This window comes from Carassius carassius, chromosome 2 (genome assembly GCF_963082965.1).
Source record: "Carassius carassius chromosome 2, fCarCar2.1, whole genome shotgun sequence".
Lineage (NCBI taxonomy): Eukaryota > Metazoa > Chordata > Actinopteri > Cypriniformes > Cyprinidae > Carassius > Carassius carassius.
Window position 1 is genome coordinate 16045150 of NC_081756.1, and position 20994 is coordinate 16066143.

The 20994-nt window shown below is 35.3% G+C and overlaps 1 protein-coding gene across 1 annotated transcript in view; it reads right to left on the reverse strand.

Annotated features, from left to right (window-relative positions):
* Positions 1-16554, reverse strand: part of LOC132104375 (homeobox protein aristaless-like 4) — a 21264-nt gene extending 4710 nt beyond the window's left edge. The window contains exons 1-2 of the mRNA XM_059509810.1: positions 15596-16554; positions 1067-1377 (exon numbers count right to left, since the gene is read on the reverse strand). Coding sequence (XP_059365793.1) covers positions 1067-1377; positions 15596-16064 — 780 coding nt within the window. The 5' untranslated portion in view covers positions 16065-16554. The remainder of the gene's footprint in view (positions 1-1066; positions 1378-15595) is intronic.
* Positions 16555-20994: the final 4440 nt, after the last annotated feature.

The following is a 20994-nucleotide window of genomic DNA, read 5'->3' on the forward strand; positions in this document are numbered from 1 at the left end:
GCCAATTTGTGTTTTTAGTATAGTACACTAGCAATTTACAATGCTACTTAGTTGTAAGTCTGTTTATATGCAAGTACATTTTAGTTTTTTAATAATAATAATTATTATTATTTGACTTCAGTAATACATGAGAATAAAGAAGCAACAGGAAATGATGGGGGCAGAAGAAGGGGGGTAAGTTCAGCAAACCAGACTCTTAACAAAGCTTGCTTTTTTGCCAAAGGAATAATTAATTTTAATTTAATTTCATGTTGCTGTACAAAAACAAAAGCTGTGGCTAACATTAGAGTTATGTGTAGTTAATTTTTTTTTTTCTGTGCTGTCCGAGAGTAGATAAGGAAAGGCTGCATTTTAAAGTTCCAAAAAGATTTGACTATTTTCATTGTCCCTGAGCCACCATTGTTCCTTGGATGTTTCCCTTCATTCTTCAGTTATAGTCAAAGTTGTTTGCACGTATGTAGGTCATAAGCAACCCTCACCACATGAAGGAGCTTCAGGCCAGGTTCGATCACCTAACCTTGAGAGCAGGGAGGGACACATTCTTTCTTGAGTGGGACATTAATGAAAGAAAAACAGTGTAAATCCAGGGCTTCTAAGTAAAGCGCACATTTGGGGTGGGGTAAAGGGATCTCCCGGTCTGTCTGTTGGTGCAGGAATGCTGCAGTGGTGTTGCAGGGATTATTTGCAAATGTAGGAGTGGGTGTTGGGTTGGGTCACATAAAGGTTCTGGTTTTCCAGAGCTAGGCTGAGTTTAATGCAGCTGGGCTCCGAGGTTAAGGTAGAGGTTTGAGATAAAGCCAGACTCTGGACATGTCTAATCTGTAAGCCCTTTTTTCTTTTTATTATCTCTTGTGATGACCAACCTTTCCACTATTGCTCTGCATTCTCTATTTATATTTTATAATCATGGCGCTGAGTCCAATATCTCTTTGCAAGATCCTCCCTCATTTTGGACTACAAAAAACTCAACTGAAGACTCATGTTCATCTAGGCTCAACGTTAAAGATTATTTAAAACACAGGATTTGATTTGGTAGTGGATATGTGGAGTTAAGGGGCGTTCACACCTGTACTCGAGCTTCTGTCAAGTCAGTCCTCAGTGCGAGTTGTTCCCGGGCGTAGACATCGGGATAGTGTGTTTTCTGAAAGACTTTCTCCAGCTCCTCTAGCTGATAGCTTGTGAAGGTGGTACGGTTGCGTCTTTTCTTGCCCTTGTTGCTCTCTCCCTCAGCCTTGTCCAATGGAGAAGCCAATTCTGAGTTTGACTGCTGAGGGCTTTTCACTCCTGACTCCTTTACACTGAGGTAGCTGCCATCCATCCCTGCAGGATCACTGTTTTGGGGCAACTCAGAATCTGTCAGCCCTGTGCTCTCTTTACCTGTAGACAGAAAAAGAGACAGAAGGGTTATTACTTACTAAAGTAGTGTGAGGAAAGCAATTCTGCTGGACTTGCCATTAGATCACCAAAACATTTTGTTTTTAATTGTTTTAATTAAATTTTATTTATTATGGGTACTTGAGGGTGCATATATCATATCACATCCTGGGTTTGAAATTAATTAGCTTGAACATACCCGTCATTACACAACAAATAACAGCGCAGTGGTTTCCTTTGCATTTAAGCAATAGTGAAGAGTCGAAAAAAATGATTAGAGACTCAGACACTGTGATCTTACTGTCAAGCTGAACTCTCCTGATTTCATACACTTTGAACCAACCAAGAGGAAAGAGGAAGGAAGGATATGGCAGGATGAAAGGATTTCATTTGAATAATATGAAATTCAGATTTCTAAATATATTTATATATAAAGCTGTGATGGTCTGTGTACTTTTGCATTCATTCATTTTTTTAACCATGACGAAAAAATAAAAAATAACAGTAAGTTGTAACCTATTTTTAAATGTTATGCTAAAAACCTAAATTAAAAATTTATTTTTTTAGCTGCCACAAACAAAATGCTGCCCAAAAGAATTCTTTTCAGATTTTTATTTATACCTTTTTGCAACTAAATAAACAAAACAAAAATGCACAAATTAATACAAGTTTTCTTAGGCAAAATTAGAAGTGTTTCTCCCGCACATTCAGGGGTGTGTTTCCTAAAAACAACTATGGTTGCAAGTTCCGTTGTTAACAATAGAGTTAAATGGAACTTGTAACTATTGTTGGCTAACGATGCTTTTGGGAAACACACCCCAGTTTAGTTGAGAACTATAGCCATCTCTGGAACAATGCAGAGACCAAATACAAATATGATTTTAAAATAGAAATTGAAGAATTTTGGGAACTTATCATCATACAATTATATATTGGAATATAATTTTGTTCAGAATCAAAATTTTGTTCCAGAATCAAATCACTGATGGTGCTTCTAAATCAGTGAGGGTTCTCTAACCTTAAAGGGTTAGTTCACCCAATAATCAATATTATGTAATTAATAACCCTCATGTCGTTCCAAACCAGTAAGACCTCCATTTATCTTCAGAACACAGTTTAAGATATTTTAGATTTAGTCCGAGAGCTCTCAGTTCCTCCATTGAAACTGTGTGCACGCCCTTGACTGTTCATGTCCAGAAAGGTAAGAAAAACATCATCAAAGTATTCCATGTGACATCAGAGGGTCAGTTAGAATTTTTTGAAGCATCGAAAATACATTTTGGTCCAAAAATAGCAAAAACTAAGACTTTATTCAGCATTGTCTTCTCTTCCGTGTCTGTTGTGAGAGAGTTCAAAACAAAGCAGTTTGTGATTTCCGGTTCACAAACGAATCATTTGATGTAACCGGATCTTTTTGAACCAGTTCACCAAATCGAACTGAATTGTTTTAAACGGTTCGCGTCTCCAATAAGCATTAATCCACAAATGACTTAAGCTGTTAACTTGTTTAATGTGGCTGACACTCTCTCTGAGTTCATCTCTGAGTAATTCATTTACTTGATTTATTTTTCTATAGTAATTCATTTAATTGAGTTATTAATTACATAATTTTGATTATTGGGTGAACTAACCCTTTAATGTATGCTATTTTGACACATTTTTGCCCTGTTCATTGATAGTGACATACTGATAGACGTATGCCGCAGTCACTGGTCCTGTTAGCATCATTAAAAAACAAAGCTTCTGAATGGATTAGCCAAGAAAGTGCACAAAGAGCGCTCCCTTTTTAATAATTAATAAGCTATCTCTCATTTCAGTTTATCACGATCTCACAAAGTTCTTTTATAATCAACGAAGCTCTACACTGCACAATAAATCTCTTATTTACATCATGCTACACTTTGTTTATGTTGAGAGACTCTCAAGTGTGCAGCACTGAACAAATCTGTGGTGTGGAGTGGATCCTAACTTAAAACATTTGGCCATTGCATTCAGGGAATCAACAAAAAAATGTGATTGGCTACATTGATTAGTGCTACAAAAACACGTTGAAAATAGAAAAGTTCCAAGCTCTCCAGAGTTCAAACACAAATAGTGTTTGGAAAATTTGATTCGCCAATACCCTATTTCTACCTGAATACAGTTAATTGTAAAGAAATATTAAATGAGAATTTCATGCATGTTTTTAGGCAAGAGAAAATTATCAATATCATAAAAATAGGGAAGCCAAAGGTTTTAATAAAGCAATAGTTTACTGGTAGCCACTTCAGTAGTGCCAGAGGTCGCTTATAGCATCTGTATAGAGATGCTAAAAAAGCTAGAAATTAAATTTAGCATTTATATACAGTACAGACCAAAAGTTTGGACTGTTTGGATTTTCATGACTATGAAAATTGTAGAGTCACACTGAAGGCATCAAGGGCTATTTGACCAAGAAGGAGAGTGATGGGGTGCTGCGCCAGATGACCTGGCCTCCACAGTCACCGGACCTGAACCCAATCGAGATGGTTTAGGGGTGAGCTGGACCGCAGACAGAAGGCAAAAGGGCCAACAAGTGCTAAGCATCTCTCGGGGAACTCCTTCAAGATTGTTGGAATTCCATTTCGGGTGACTACCTCTTGGCTACTTGGCTACTTTGAAGAACCCAGAATATGACATATTTTCAGTTGTTTCACACTTTTTTGTTATGTATATAATTCCATATATAATTCCACGTGTTAATTCATAGTTTTGATGCCTTCAGTGTAAATCTACAATTTTCATAGTTATGAAAATAGACAACTCTTTGAATGAGAAGGTGTGTCCAAACTTTTGGTCTGTACTGTATATTAAAAAACAAGCTTTATATAATTTCTAAGATATTAAATGAAATGCGAATTTTGAATAATGAAAATTAGTTTGTGCCTGCTTATTATATTTATTTTCCATTTTTCATTTCTGGGTTACAAAAAAAAAAAAAGAATGGACACAAAAGTCCTCAGACCCGGACCCCTGTGACAGTTAATCTGAGTTATTTGGGGTGGGTGGTTGTGTGTGTGTGTGTGTGTGTGTGTGTGTGTGTGTGTGTGTGTGTGTGTGTGTTTGTTTTGTGGCTGGTAGATGTTATAAATGGCCAGTAACAAAAATTTTGTAATTGGTGAGTGAGTTAATTTCAAACCCATATTATATTTTCTTATCATATTATATCATACTATTATTTTATAAACTCATTTATATGGATATAGCCTGTTAGATCAAGTTTTGTCATGACAAGATATATTAACTAATATATCTATATATTATAATTAACTAAATTCATATTCAGTTAATATTAATAATTAAAATCTGGTGTGATTCCAGGTTGTAATCTATTTTAACAAAAATATGTAAGTTATACTTATAAAATATGGGTGTCGTAAAATAAAAATTGATATTGTCCATTATGCCTGCAATGCACCAAATTATGTTAACAAATTATACAACCCTGTTATGTTTTATCTAAGCATTACCTGTGTAATATTGGGCAAGGCAATGTAGTGTTGTCCTTCATAGTTCTTCAATCACAATATTTATATGATTCCATAACTGGGTCTGTAGTGAATGTATGAGAGAGTCCATGGCTTGATGTCAGACAAACAGCAGTAATGGCAGCCAGTCTCAACTCATAAATCAGCTGCTCATGTGAAACAGACATCATGACTTTAATTGCAGACTGATAGAAAATTACAAGTTTCCCGTCCAGTCACAATTCAAAGATTGCAGCCCGGTTTGATGAGCGCAGCCTCAGACGTACATACGGTCTGTGGCAAGGGTACAAAAAGGAGATTGGCTCATAATGAGGCCTCACTAGCCCAGCGACAAGACTCTAGAGTGGTAATTTTCTGCGTCAGGCCACTGGAAACACAGCAGCTCAGCTGTGAAACCCCAGTCAGCATGTCGGTCATAAATTTAGTCAGATCAATGAATGTGAGGATTCCAGTAAATTAGGTCATTTCTACAGCTCTCTCTCAGTGCTCATTACCTGTCTGTGCTCTGCGGAAGAGCTATGACGCTCACAAAATTAATGGCTGTATTGGCAGACTTTCGTCTCTCTCACTCGGTTTCACTTACTTGGCTGCAAGGAGGTATATGGTGTAAAGCTGGATTAGTGTTCCTTTGGGAACATTTCCACTGATGTGATCCAGTGGCGACCCTGAGCTTTATGTTTTACTTTAGCTCTGCATTCATTGATGGAAAGTTATTTTAGGTGATGCACTGTTGAGATGTGTTCATTTTCTAATGTGAGACTTCATTAAAACCTTCTCAGGTTTAAATTGAGGGGCAGATGGGTAAATGCTGTGGTTTCAACACGGTTTCCTCAGCACTGTAGAGCGTCCTCATAGAGCCATTTTGGGTAATGCACAGGGCTGGAAAAAGGTATCGTGGTGCCCCTGGACACACTGCTACACAGTCTGTGAGAAAAAAGGTCAACCCTTAAAAGTACGCTTTCGTAATGGTCATATTAGTACCTTAAGGTATGACCATTTAGGGGATTGTTCGCCTTAAAATGTAAAAAAAATTCATCTCTTACTCTTCCTCATGCCGTTCCAAATCTGTATTACTTATTTAATTTTATTTTTCTACAGGAGAAAGAATTTTAAAATTAAATGAAAGTCAACAAGCTTTAAAGTTGTTTTGGACCCTATTGACTTTCATTGTATGGGCTTAAACATTCTTCAAAATATCTTCTTTTGTGTTCTACAAAAAACTTAAATCATACTGGTTTCGAACAACAGAAAATGGTGACAGAATAGTCACAAGCATGTAGCCTTGAAGGTACCGCCAAGCTGAAGGTATAATTTTTAAAATCCTTTTTCACTCATTTACCTCTCCCACTAAATATTTGTACGGCTCTAAACATGTTGCCCCACCCACATGGCCAAATTTCCATGTGGTTTTTCTGGCCCTGGTAATGTGTGCAACTAGAACATGTTGGCAAAACCATCCTTTCACTGCTCTAAGTTCTACTCTTTCGTTTGCCAGTAACCATATGAACTGTGATCAAGACAACTAATGTTTGTGGCTTTGTTAATCTTGTGTGGTGTCAATGATTTGAAAATTGACTCTGCCTAGGGGAAAAAAACATTATCTTGATATATAACATACTCCATAAAATGGAAACAGCTTTTTATGACATTAACTTTCAGTTGAATCTCTCTCTTAAAGGGACAGTTCATCCAAACCTGTCTGACTTTATTCTGTGAAACACAAAAGAGATTCTGAAGAACTTTGGGAACCAAAACCTTTTGGACATTTCTCAAAATATGTACCTTTATGTGGCCCAGAAGAAAAACTCATACAGTTTTGGATCAACATAAGAGTGAGTAAATGAATTTTCATTTTTGGGTTAACTATACTGGCTTTAACTCTTGACCACATAGCAGGTTGTATATGCTTCCTTTTGGTTGTCTCCCTATTTTGCCTTCTCCAGACAGACACGGAGCAGGCCTGGGGGTATAATGGCTCCCACATTGCCTCTTGCCCAGAACTGACACATCTTGTTAAGCAAGTGGGAGCAGCATATTTACTCAAACATAAATATTTTTAGCTTGTCCCTTCATATGCCTCATGCCTCTTGTCCCCACATTGAAAAGCTGACAGCCTGTTTGAAATCAGGGTCTAGCGATCAAAGGCTTTTATTTATACTCTGTGTCACTGAAGGCTTTTGGCAGCCCTAGAGTATTGTGACAGTTTCGTAGTCCACCAAGGGTTCACCCCAGGCTCTCTGCTGCTCAAGGTGAACAGAGACTTGGCTGCCCCTGTAGCTCCACCATATGGGTGAGTAACACGACCTGCCTTCCAGACAAGAAATCTCACGGTAAAATGTTTCTGTCAGAGTAGAAAAGTTTTCAACAGGAGCTCTGAGGGGGGTGGCCGATGAAGATTGCAACAAAAGTGCAGAGCTGAACTTGGTCCTGCTGTTTAACCCTGTTCGTGGTGCTGTCACACAGAAGACTCATGATATCATATTTGGCTTTAGGAAAAATGTTTTTCACAGATGACAACAGACGACTCTCCTACATTTTCCAGTGAATGCAAATGAGAACATTATTTTAGCAGCACTGAAGAAATAAAGTGTTTTGAATATTGTCCAAACTGACTTTCTGGCACTGCCTGCAATAGCATAAAATCAGAACAACGAAATCTATTCAGGTTTATTTATTTATTTATTTTTTATATACAGGCATAGCTAGAGGCTAATTTTAAACTAGTTTGCTAGTTCAATCTTTTGTAGATCTTTTTTGTATGTAGATGTTTGTGTATACCAGTATGTATCCATTGCTATTGACCACAGATTGTTCTGATTGTACACGACATATTTTACATTTGTAATGATGTTTTTGAATGTCTGAGAGTCTGGGAGGTTTGGAGTCCATATGAATTTTAGTTGTTTGTTTGTTTATATGTTTTTGAACAAAGACCAAGTGTTTTAAGAAGGATAGCAAAAATACACTATAAACCGTAATATTGTGATTTATATTATTACATTTTAAAATAACTGTTTTCTATTTTAATATATTTTAAACATTAATTTATTCCTAGAATGACAAAGCTAACTTTTGGGCAACCATTACTCCCGTCTTTAGTCTCACATGATCCTTCAGACATCATTTTAATATGCTGGTTTTGTATTGGTGTCAAGAAGCATTTCTTTTTATTATCAGTGTTAAAAACAGTTGTTTCTTTTTTCTTTTTTTTCTTTTTTTAAACAGTGATGTTTTTTTTCGTAATTCTTTGAACAACACGCTCAAAAGACCAGAATTTAATTGAAATATAATTATATATATATATATATATATATATATATATATTTTTTTTTTTCATTATAAATGCCTTTTAAACAATTTGTCATTGCAGAATAAACGTAGTGGGGTAAAGCTTTGGCAGTGTGGGATTTTATTTCTCTTCAGGTGACAGTTTTTTCTATTTATAATTGCATTTTCCATGTGGAGATACAATTGTTTTTGTGTGTTTTCCATTTAATTATCTGTTCGCCAGCTTTTATAACACTGATTCCAAGACTGCACATCCGTTTTTCTGCTTCCTTACAGAGTGAGGGATGTGTGAAGTCCTTTACTTTTCCAATACAATGAGGTAAGACAGATATGACATCTAATCTAATTTCTTATGTTAATGCCTCACTGAATTTGCCAATAAGCATTAAAGCAGTGCTATTCCAACGTGGAAGGCTTTTTTCACCTCAGAAGTTGCCAGGGCAGGACAAGAAGTTCAGCTCTAGGTTAGGAGACGGTGAGGTTCAGCAAAAAGACTAACTGGCTTTTTAACTTGAGTAGATACACAGTCGTATGCGTAGCAAGAATGGAGCTTGTAAACATATTTTACAGCATCTACTTTTACCTGTGATTCTAGAGTAAAATAACTTCAAATGGGTCGCTATTTGATACATCCTATAAATCATGAGAAAAGGGCACCACTATATATTTTCATAAGATATGCATGAATGGCTCACACAGTGGTTCCAGACCCACTCGCACTAAAAAGGTGCCTTGCCTCCAGTGAGAGACGCCAGTGGTTCCTGCCTCTATAGGATGTCGGTGCTCGACCTCATGAGTTAGCAAGGGTCAGATCTTTACAAGGGGCAGTCATTTAGTACCAGCTGAAAACGGGGGAACACATCAAAGTGTAATTTAACTAGCTGTAAAGCGGCAGGGCATCCTCTATGCTTTTTTACAGAATCTGATTGTTAGGGTCAACAGCAGGCAAATAAAAGAAACACTGTAAATTGGGCTACCTGGGGTCTCTGTGAAGGGTTAATAGTGAAATACGCCAAAGCCTCTGAAGAAATAAAAAAAAAAAATTAAAACGTATAAATAAGACATTGTTGGGCTGGATTTCATCTCTGTTATGACTGAAAGCAGATTGTAAAGGAAATTGGAGAAGACTGTTTGCTCATCTAAGCTTTTATTTTTATCTGTAATTAGGTTTGTATTCGGTGCTTAAAATATGGATTGAATTGTAATAGGCAGCTTTGTGCTCTGAAGCCAGCCCAGCAGTCTGAACTTCCCTTCCGCTATCTAATTATTTCAGGCTCTTACAAACGGACACGGCATGGAGAGATTGATAGGTTGTGATATGAAGAGTGGCTCCGGCTGGTAGCATATGGAAACAGTGAACGAATGTTTTTATTTTTATTGGTGATTGTGAGCGTGACACCACAAGATATTAGTAGAGATGGAGCCTCATTAGTAAATGTCTGCACACGCATCCATTTGCAAAACCAGAGCAAATCACATACTCAAAGACAGATGTGTCAACAGCAACTCACAGGGACTTTCTCTTCCTGTGACTTGCTTTATGTTTTAGGGGTCACCTCTCATTCTTGTTTGATTCGGACTTCAGAGTGAACTGTGTGACTCTATCCAAAATAATGCATGAGATGGTAGTTGCTTCAAAGGGAGAGAAAAAAGTCTGTATAGTGAGAATCTGATCGGTGTCCGCAGAGAAGTCTAAACACACCACTAGTCCTACAGGACGATTTATCCCAGCAGGCTGCAGCAAAGAGCACATGCTGGGCAAGATAACACAGCATTTCCTTTAAGCTGCTTCTTGCGATAAATCACAGCTCGTTGGGCTCTCTTGGTATTTGAACTCAAGACTGCTAAAACCTGAGAATGAGTTTATTAAATGCAGTTTGAATCCATACGCACTGTCAAAAGAAAACACAGGGTGTCTTTGCTGGTTTTACTAACACCAGTTGGTTAGGTTGCTGCCTTTCCAGCAATTATGATTACGGAGAGATCAGATTTGGTGGTTTTCTGAAAAATATAGGGAGGTAAAGTACTCTGTGTAAGTGCAGTATTTTGGTGATTTCAGCTGTGGCTTTTCTTTTGGAACATCATTGGGCACAAATATAGCACAGATTTTAGTGAGTATTTCTCTGGTGCAAGGGTTACAGAATTAAATCACTTTAAACATGTTGCAACCCTCTGCCTTTTACTGCTCTCTCTTTAAATGTTTTGTTATTTTGTACCATTTTGTTTGTTTAGCAATTTAAGATAATTTACCCTTACAGCATTTTAAACTCATGATTGACTGACTTCTGTGGAAAACCAAATTTTCTGAATGTTTGTACAATTAAAGTCAGTGGAGCCCACTGTTAATTGTAGCACGATTTGTACAACATTGTTGTGTAAGTGACAAACATTTTCATCTTTTTGTGAACTATCCCTACAAGAAATATAATAATTAAGTGTAGTTACATTTCATGTTCTAAATAAGTTCCAAATCAATGTTTAAGAATTAAAGCAACAAATTTCAAATATTTGCTTGGGCCTCAAATGCTCAGCCATTCACTAGTAGTTGAGGAGCCATTACATAATCTACTGGGGTTTGATTATGCTGTTTAAATAGAGGTCTTGTCTTTGAAGCGTACTGCTGGTGTGCCACATTCAGGCAAGCGCACTGAGGTTAATGTAAACTGTAAAGCCAAATTTTCAGCTAACTGGTAAAATGATCCCAACTCCTTGTCACCTCTCCTTAGATCAACAGACTATGGGAATTTGCTTTTTTTTCTCAGGTTGTGCAGAAACTCTTTGACTTTATGGCCCAGTGTGCTTATTCTTTGTTGAAACGGACTAAAGCCACAAAAGTAGGCTGATGGCCTCATCTCCTATTAAATGCTATGACTGTAATACATTGTAAGTGATATTTTGAAGTTTATTGGTTTACGTGGTGATATTTAGTTAATAGTTATGTTATCGTTAATTCTGTATATTGCAGCACTATAGATATTGTAAGTCCTTACTGAAGTAAATTCATAAAATGCATGGTAATAATTCACACAATTGTTATCATTAATTAAATATAGCCTTTTGGTAATCTGAGATGTTTTGTAAATTAAAAGCAACTGATGTTTGTTTGAACTTTGTTTGGCATGTGTAAAAAATATACAGTATGTCTTTTTTTTCTTTTCTTTTTTTAATTTAGATGATTTTCTTTTATTTTTTTTGTATGACAAAGGGGACTGAAAAAAGTGAACACTCAAAAAAAAAATCCTGGCCATTTTTAGAACATTTTAAAAATAATTATTATTATTTTTTTGTTGTTATCCCTACATGCAGTATTTAATTGTGTTTTCCAATGGGGAAGAAAAAAGTCTTGCTGTTTTGTGAATGTTCATTATAGAAATGCAGCAGAGCTACTTCCTTTGATATAGTTATTCATCGTATCAACCAAACACTGAAAAAGAAGCCATAACTGAAACCCAACTAGTCATGATGTTGCCTGTTGTACAAGACTGTCAATCAAGCATCATCGTTTTGATAAACTGCCAACTTCTTGTACTGCAAATATTTTAGCTCATGAATACTTAAAAATGTTAACTATCATAACCTATAATAATACCGAATTGCTTAAATACCTTGTTGACATGATATAAAACCGATATATGTGCTATGAGTGCACGTTTAATTGATGCGTTTAATGTTAATATCTCCATAAGTTTTTGATCTCTTCCATTAACATCTAAAGCCAAATGCAAATGCCATGATGGTGACACGTTGTGTATTTGTCCAAGGCATTTGTTTTACAAGGTTGTATGAAGTCATCATCCTTTGACATGTCACGGACTCCCTTTTGTTTTGGGCTTAGTCTTCATTAACAGGAACCTTGACAATGAACTTCTGACCTACATTAGTGATGTTTTTTGTAAGGACATTTCTAGTGTTCTTGTTAGCTAAAGGTTGACAATCATGTGGTAAATCTGGGGTTTCACTGAAGAAGTGATGAAGGGCATCCTTTTAACAGGGTCGTTTTCTTTTGTTATTGGTGCTGACCACAGAGGAGGAGTTACTTAAAAGCTTGTTTTGAAAACCACATACCCTCTTTGACAAAATAATCATGCCCAGGAGAATGCAAGTCTAGTCTGTAAGATACACTTCATGCTCGTAAGTATCATGGTTTAACTTCTTGTCTGTCTTTCTTTAGGCATCACACCTCATAAAATCACTACACACAAAAAGGGCCTTAGCAACTTTCATTTTGGCCTAACAAATTTCTCTAGCAGGACATTTTGTATGTTGCTCTTTTTGAGTTGCTGTAATGATGTCTCTTCAACACAAAATTAATCATTAACTTTTAACAAGTTCTTGTAAATTAACTGCAAATCGGAAAATTATATTATGATTTATTATTTGATAATTCTAATGGTCTTTCAAATTAGACAAAATGTTGTAATTTGATTTTGCTAATGAAAGGTAGTTATCTGTATCGGACTGCCTCGTCAGAATGGATTATTATATTTTATGCTTCAAAATTGGTTTACCTAATTATATGATCAACATATTCTCTTAAAAAGGGTTATGTTTGTTGTAGCATTCAGCAGTTACATGTCCATCGCAAACATATTAACATCATAAATATAGCACAAAAACAGTCATAAACTCATTCATCTGTGTAGAAATGGACAAACTTGTTTTCAGTTTAAGTAAGTTACACAGTGTTCACTAACCTCTAGATCAGTGATGCATTATTGAAAAATAAACTAATCCTTGGACCCGAGACTCTTACATGCTGTTTTCTTTACAGGATGCAACCAAAGGCATGGATTCTAGCAGCCATTTACAAATAGTCATAAACAGAACAGGATACTGTTAAAAATATCTCCACTTTTTTAAACTGATCTCAAGCATATCTGTTATAGACATCCATTTTTAAACACACAAGTGTTTTCCCCCTGTTTTCTATTTTTCTATAATCCATCTCTACCACTGACACATCTTCATATACGTGCAATATCATACCTTGTGAGCAGATCAATTATTGATTGTTATGTGCTGGAAGATTGATTGGAACTGCTCGTTAACACTTTATAATAACTCCCATTTATGAGCAAATATATTACTTAACGCATAATAGGTAGTTGGTAATGTACATTAATATATTTTGAAATGTCATAACGTTTAATTTCATATAAGATTTAAATGTCTTTTTATAGGACTTTATAAATCTAAATCAACAGCTGGTCTGTTAAGCATTACATCATGTTATTGTAAAGTGTTTCCTCTTAAAACATCTTTACTTAAAATGAAACTAGCTAATTTTGCCATTCGCTTGTGAGGTTCTGTTAATCAACTCGGTTTTTTATTTTATTTTTTCCTTCCTGTCAGAGCGGTTTTGATTAGTTTGGGAAATAGCGTCATCCGTTTATTATTCAGCGCTTTGCCGAAAGATGCAGCTGTTTGTATTTGTTCGATATGAAGATGTGAATGCGATCACAATTTCTTAATTAGTATATCTCTAAATGTGTTACTAATAATCCAGTTGTTATTGTGTTGTTGCTGCTGCGTCTGCTGCTTTTTATTTTATTTTTTTATTCTCTCTTCGTTGTTTTCACTAATACTCCTTCCCTTGTTTTCACTAACAATAATCTCATGTTCTTAAGGTCTCTTTTACAATGCTGTTCCTCCAATCTTGTTGTCAACTAAGGCCTATGAAATTTTCGTAGCCTGTGTTTTTTTCGGAGGATCAGTTCTTAGGCCTGGAACTAACTTGGTTAGCAATTCTTTATGCCCTTTCTTATTGCTGCCAGTGTTATGTGTTTTTCTGGTATCCTGAATTATTATTCTGTTAGCCTATATTACATGATAAATAATAATAATATACTAAGACTGTAGCAGATGTCTTAAAATGCATTTTTCTTACTCTTGAAAGGCGATTCATGTTTTTATTTTAAGCTTTGTTTATAATGTTATGATATGTATTTGTAATTATATATTAACGAGGCATCATTAAAAAAAATGTTCACTGTACCGACATCTTGTTGGTGGTGTTTTTGAAATAAGCAGTATATTTCTACTTTGGAATGAACCGGGAACAATGCAGCATCTCAAACACATTAGTGTCAGTTTAAAATATGTGCATTGTTAGAAACGCATTAACTAAAACAAACATTTGCAGAAGACTTTTTATGGACACATTGAAACATTTTTCCAACCTCATTATGGGCTACCACTACCAGCTCTTTGGCTTCCGTGTTCCTCCTATTTTATTTTATTTTATTTTATTTTATTTTATTTTATTTTATTTTATTTTATTTTATTTTATTTTATTTTATTTTATTAATAATAAGTTAATTCGTATTATTTTTATAATAATAATAATAATAATAATAATAATAATTATTATTATTATTATTATTATTATTATTATTAAATAGCATTAGATGGTAAAGGACGGGAACCCTGAGAAAAGTTCTTGTGCATCTAATGCTGCTTCCTTTACATGCTAGGTTTTATCCACAGATTGCTATAACGTGTTTAAAAAGAAACCCACACATTTATTTATTTCTTTTTCTTTTTTTTATATACAGTTATTGAAAATGAAATGACTCTACAGAGTTTCTTATTGATGCTACAACATCTTTCAGTATTCAGTAAGTGTTTTGATTTAGCCTATACTAGTTCAGTTCTAGGTCTAAAGCCTTCGATTTTCACCCTAAATTTTTAGTTAATTTATATGGCATTTTCAAATCTTTTATTGAATACAGCTAATTCCATATAAAGCACACCTTTTCATTTTCTTTGTGCAGGAGTACGCGCTTACATATCTGTTAGAATTGGTTTTGGTCTTGGTTTGTTAGCCTAGATGGGTTTCCATATTGGTGTACAGATCCGAGCCTGCAATCATGTCAGAGAAAATTTCAAAACGCTCAGTGTGCCATCGACAACTTGTAAAAGCGTATAGAATTAGTCGTGTTTGCCTTCTGAGATGTGTTAATTCAGTTGTTAGATTCTAATCCAGTATTAAGTATTGTAATATAGATTATCGCGTTAGATCTAATTTAATTCGGTCTTCAAAGGTAAAATGTAATAGCCGGGGAGGTTATGCATCTTCCTAATCATGTTACTGTGATAGCTGAGCCGGTTACAGTAAGTTGTGAAGTCCATTGCATTTGCTTTGTTAATATTAGCCTACGGATGGACGGTACTCTGATGTGATTATCAATATGAATAACTGCCTCTCACATAAAATAACATTGTCTAATAGTAGCTTTTTATTGAAGGGCTTTGCAGATTATCCTGTTTTAACGGAGTCATAAAAACATTAATGTCATTGCAGATGAATGCTACGCGTAATAGAGTCTTCTTGCACTCTGGTTCTGCATTTATGTCAAGAAAACAATCTTGAGTTGCTTCTCTCTGCATGCTAAGACTGTTATAAAAATGCTTCCTTTAAAACTCACCATAACACGCGATGAGTCCTCCGTTGTGTCCGCTTTCTTGCTGGAGTTTGCTGCTGTCTGGGGGAGTTTTGCCGGAGGACTTCTGCATGAAGAGGTGGTATTTGTTAAAGGTGACTTCCCCAGCAGTGGCATCCAATGACTGGCATTCCTGGTGGAAGGGGCTCCCAGATCTTTCCCCGTACGCCTGACCTTTGCTGGTCAGGAAAGCGGGGCTGTATTTGGTGTCACTCGCCTGGAAAGTCCTGAAAGGGTTCGCCTGGTGATCCCTTCCTTGCGGTGCAGATGGGCTATAATATGAATCCATGGATGTCATTTCGCAGTATGAAACGCAAGTCTCTGCGTTCATTCCTAAAAAAAAAAAAAAAGTTTCGGGAAGAAAATGAAGTCCAAGCGTTCCCCCCACTTTCTTTCTTTCCTTTTTGGAGAGCAACGCAATCAGATACTCTAACACTCTTTCCCTCTTCCTCATACAAACGAATACACTCACACGCGCACGCACGCATGCATAGACTTGTGCAGCAGCTGGCTTTGGTTATAAAATGATTCAGATGTTTTCCAGAAACGGATAGCTAACCAAAAGCTAAAAAGCCCCCTTAAAGTTCCTTCCTTAAAGGAACGAAAAATGCGTTTTCTGAAGATGCAGCCCAGATCTCCTCGGTATAGACCAGTACGCACGTCAAGACTTCTCCTCGGTTATTATGTAGCTAGATAAAATGAATGGGTGAGGTCAGACCTTTGCTAAGAAGAAAAAATGTTTGGTGGAAATATGTGGGGGGACTTAACACATGACATTAATGTCATTAGGACATGAAATATGTTACTTGAATGTGAAGGGCAACAAGGAGGGAGCAGTATAATGGTTGATTCGCAATGCTTTTTAATTAAACTTAATCTTGCCAACAGAGCTCGGTTTATATGTTTATTGTGTATTAGTCACTTTTGTGTTTTCATTGTTGGGCTCTTATGTTTTGCTTTTATGTTAAAAATACTTTCTCAATTTAATTGACGTTTTTATCTTTATAAACAAGTTTGTGGTGATCATTCTGTTCTGATATCACATTTAACCTCATACATCGATGCATCGATTTAATGACGTTTTAGTGCATTTAAATAATTGAAATTTCTATACTATCTCTATTGATTTAGATTCGAGCCAGAGCAGAACTTGTAACTAAATGATATTTTGACAGTCCCTTGTTTTCTTACTGCAAACACTGTATCATGTTTCCTAAATGACGAATGTTTTAGCTTTCACGGTTTTTTCCCCATTCTAATTGTGTAATAATCCTTCCTGGAAAAAAAACGTAGCCCATAATGACGTGTTAATAATGTATTCGGTCTAAATGGCTGTTAAAAATATATATATGACGTTGCAGCAAAGTTTTTGGCAACGAAAGATTCAGTCAAGTAAAACACAACCACTTTTTTGTCATTTAATTAAGTTTTTTTTCTATTCAGCAACTGTCAGTCGGGGGAACATTCAAAAAAAAAAAATCGGAGAAACATTGTGATGATACTAAGATGCTCACTCTTGCCATCAATCGAACGTTAACAACACTAATAATTTACTAATGTAAACTAATGTGACCTTTGCAGTTTTACATTCTATCCTAATTTATAGATTTTTAAGACCCTGTTAATCCGAATCCATGGGTGAGATAAGGATTTCGAGTAGCCTACTATTCATGGTCAGTATCGTCTTAAGTGTGTGAGATGTCTTTTAATTTGTATGCAGCAACCAAAAAAAAAGGCCTACCTTAATTTTCTTTATCCAGATTTCTTTCAGCAACAACAAGCTATACTGTTCGAGCCAGCCTTTTAAGTTGGTTAGCTAACGATTCGAGTAACCAGCGTGTGACATCTAAATTATTGTAAGATTTTGCAATTGCTTTAATGTCTTTAAGTAGCCCACATCATGCATGCATAATAACTAAACAACTCGAGAGACGGTGATAGCGTAGTCCTCTGGTAAAGTACGCCTGCATTAGTTTAGAATATCAAAAGCAGATGGGAAGCCTGGGCAAGATAACAAATCTGGCTAAACTACACATCCTAAACATATCCAGCAATGTCAGTAGCCTGTGCAGGGCCCTGTCTGATGCCGAACTGATTCAGCAAAGTGAAACACCTGCGTTTAATTCGTTAAAAAATGCATTATATATTATTCTCAGCAACCTGTGTCAAAATTATTAAAATATATATATTATTCATTTTGCGCCTGTTATTTTTGTATTTATTATTATTATTGTGCGATGGCTTGATTAAAATATTATTTTTGTCTCCTTAATTTAAAGTGATTTACAATAGTGTTTGTATTCGGTGCCATTAAAAAGCAGCACTCTTTAGCTGTGGACGATAGTGAGGGGAAAACAAAGAGCGTCATAAAACAGTGTCAACAAAAGCTCCTTATAAAATTCAATAGAGCATTTATTTCAGGTTCTGCATTGAAGTTCTCTCTTACACCAATCCTTCCGCTATCAATGAAAGAACTAAAAAATGAAAAAAAGAAGTGATCATTGTCTCCACCGCAACCAAAACCTTGACTTAATAAAGGAAATACGAGCTTATTTGGTTTTCTGCAATGAGTTGGTTGCTTGCAGTTGTAACAATACTGAGATGAGTATTTCTATTGCTAATTACCCCAGCTGTCTTCCAATGATAATAAAACACATTACTTTTTTATTGCAATGTTTATGGTTTCAGCGCTGATTTACAGTTAAGATTTAATGTGTATCTGTATAAATTTAATCTGTATAAACAAGACATTATTTTTCCCTTTATTTAGCTATATTTTGTAATTATGGTCTTGATCATTGTGTTCTATTTATTTAATATTTCCATGTTCTCATAGTTTATTTTATTATATTTTCAGATTATATTCTCGGATTACTGGATAAACCAGTAATTGTTAATTAAAGTGTTGTTGACTGATTCTGCGTCGTGTTTTCATTTCGCAAAGAGCAGACTCCGAGGACAGTTCACGTGCAAATGTCTGTCGCAAAGGTTCACTTTCAGAAAAAAAAGTGCATTGATTAGATTCGTTTCAAACCCGGGGTTAAATGTAGCCTAATTGAATTAGCTCAAGTTTAAAGTTTTGGATCTCGATTTTTTTTCAGACTGCCCTCGTGAATGATAAACACAGACCCGTCAGAACTGGCTCAATTTTCATGTCAAACACTCTTGGAAATATATTTTAACATGTTTGGGCAATTATCTCTTGAGTAGCCTAATGTATGGCCGTAAAATGTCTCAGCACTGCCCACGTGTCTAGGATTGTTTTATTAGAGCAGGCTATTTTTGGAATGCTATGATTTGTTGCTGGTCTTGCACAAAAAATAATAATAATAATAATAATTTTAATTCAAAATGTGAATATTTGAAAAACTGATCTTAATTTAATTTCTCAAATATTAATATTTTAAATACATTTAAATCGTTTCTCTGTTTTTTTAGGAAAAGAGGAAAAAATGGATTTTTTTTTTACATTTATTTTAGAACTAAATTGAAAACATGCATTTATAATAGAGAAGTTGTATGAACAGCATTGTAAATGTTTTATAGCTTAGATAAACGGTAAAAAAAGAAAAGAAAATCACTCTTACTCGCATGACGACTAATTAATTTACCGACTCTAATAATATTCATCCATGCTTCTTATAAATCTTTTGTTCAGTGTCCCGAGTTCATAATTCTTAACCCAAAGTTAACTGTACTGTGCTGAAATAGAAAAAGTCCCCTCTCTTTTTATTGTCCGCACATCATGTAAGTCATTTACAATTTGAAACGTTTTTACAAGCAAAGCAATTTAGCCGATTTATACATTTTTATCAAGTCTCTCTTACCCTGGAGAAAAAGCCTTGCTGCTGGCAAAGACAAAACTGGCATCATTGCCTTCCAAATGTGGAATAAAACAGTCCCTTGAAATCACCAAAGCATCTGAACCTGCTTCCACAGATGGCTCCTTAGTAAAAACTGAATTATAAGTAGAAAATCTTGGGGAAGGGTGTGCAGGAATAATGTTGTGTTTGTGACACATGATGCTTGCAGGATGTGGCTGCCCCTGTGTACAGGTACCAGTAGACATGATGTCACGTGTATTTTTTTACATCAGGTTGTGTTCCAGTGACCTGGCATTTATTGTGCTACAGATCAGCCTCTCGGCAGAGCTGCATGTGTATAGGATCCTGTATGTAGGGCACATGCCACAGCAGAACAAATGTGAACCAGCCACATTCTGTTTCCAGCCCTCTCTCCATTTGATTGCATATAAAGGGCAGTTAGTCATCTGAAAAGGTGCCTATAAGTTTATATATCACAGATCCATGTGTCAGGGCAAATTATTCTGAGCACAATCTGGCATCACCTTTCATAAGTCAACCTTTCAGTTGATAGTTAATTATTTCAGAATTAGAATTAGTTGCTGGAGCTTTCAGATTGTTTTGTTTTGACAGTATGAGAGTGACTGCTAGTAAACTGATATTTATTTACCTTATATTGAATTGTGGAGTCACTTTTACTCTGTTTCAAACACTCTGAATTCCTTGTTTCTTACAAAAAAAGTAAATTACTTAAACTTAAATGTTATTGTCTGTCTACTTTACATTGTAAAGACTTCCCGTCTGAATCCTTTGTAATGATTGTCATTCAGTTCAGAATTCTTCCATTTCTGGAGGAGAGAAATTGCTATTATCATGATTTCTTTGCTTAGTTGTAATGTATTTTACAAGTTTTAATCCACAAACATTTGACAGATTTGGCTGCTTATTCTTTAGACTTTAGAACATTATTTAGACATTGCAAATATCTGTAATCTGCCCAAATAATGTATAATTTTGCATACACATCTGTATGATTCATGTATGTCAACTAAGAATTTTTTTATTTTATATATTATTTTGCTCTCATGCCCAGCTTCATTCTTTGTCATTGTACCATGCTCTATAAATGCAAGTTATAGTCTATATATTTGTGGCAAATATAGTGAAAATAAAAGACTGAAGCTTAGGCAAAACCACATATCCACCTCCTTTCAATATTCAGCATATTGAGCATGACATTTTATTGATACATAAAGGAAAAGTTGTATTTGCAATAGTAAATCAGTAGTATTTTATTTATTATCATTATTATTTTTTTATCAAGCAAAAGCCATCAGTAGTTTTAATAAATCATTGTTAATTTTGGTCGTATAAACTTAAAAAAAAAAAAGTCTAATTTTTGTTATCCTGTCAAATAACCATAAGGTTTAATGTTCATTAATTAAGTCACTGTTAATGTGAAACATTCATTTAACCATTTTTCAGTCATTTTTCTTTTTGTTATCTCTTTGTAATCTTTAATTAACTGCATCTGTTTTAAGTGTTGAATTACTTGTTCAGAAACAATAGAAATTCTTCAGT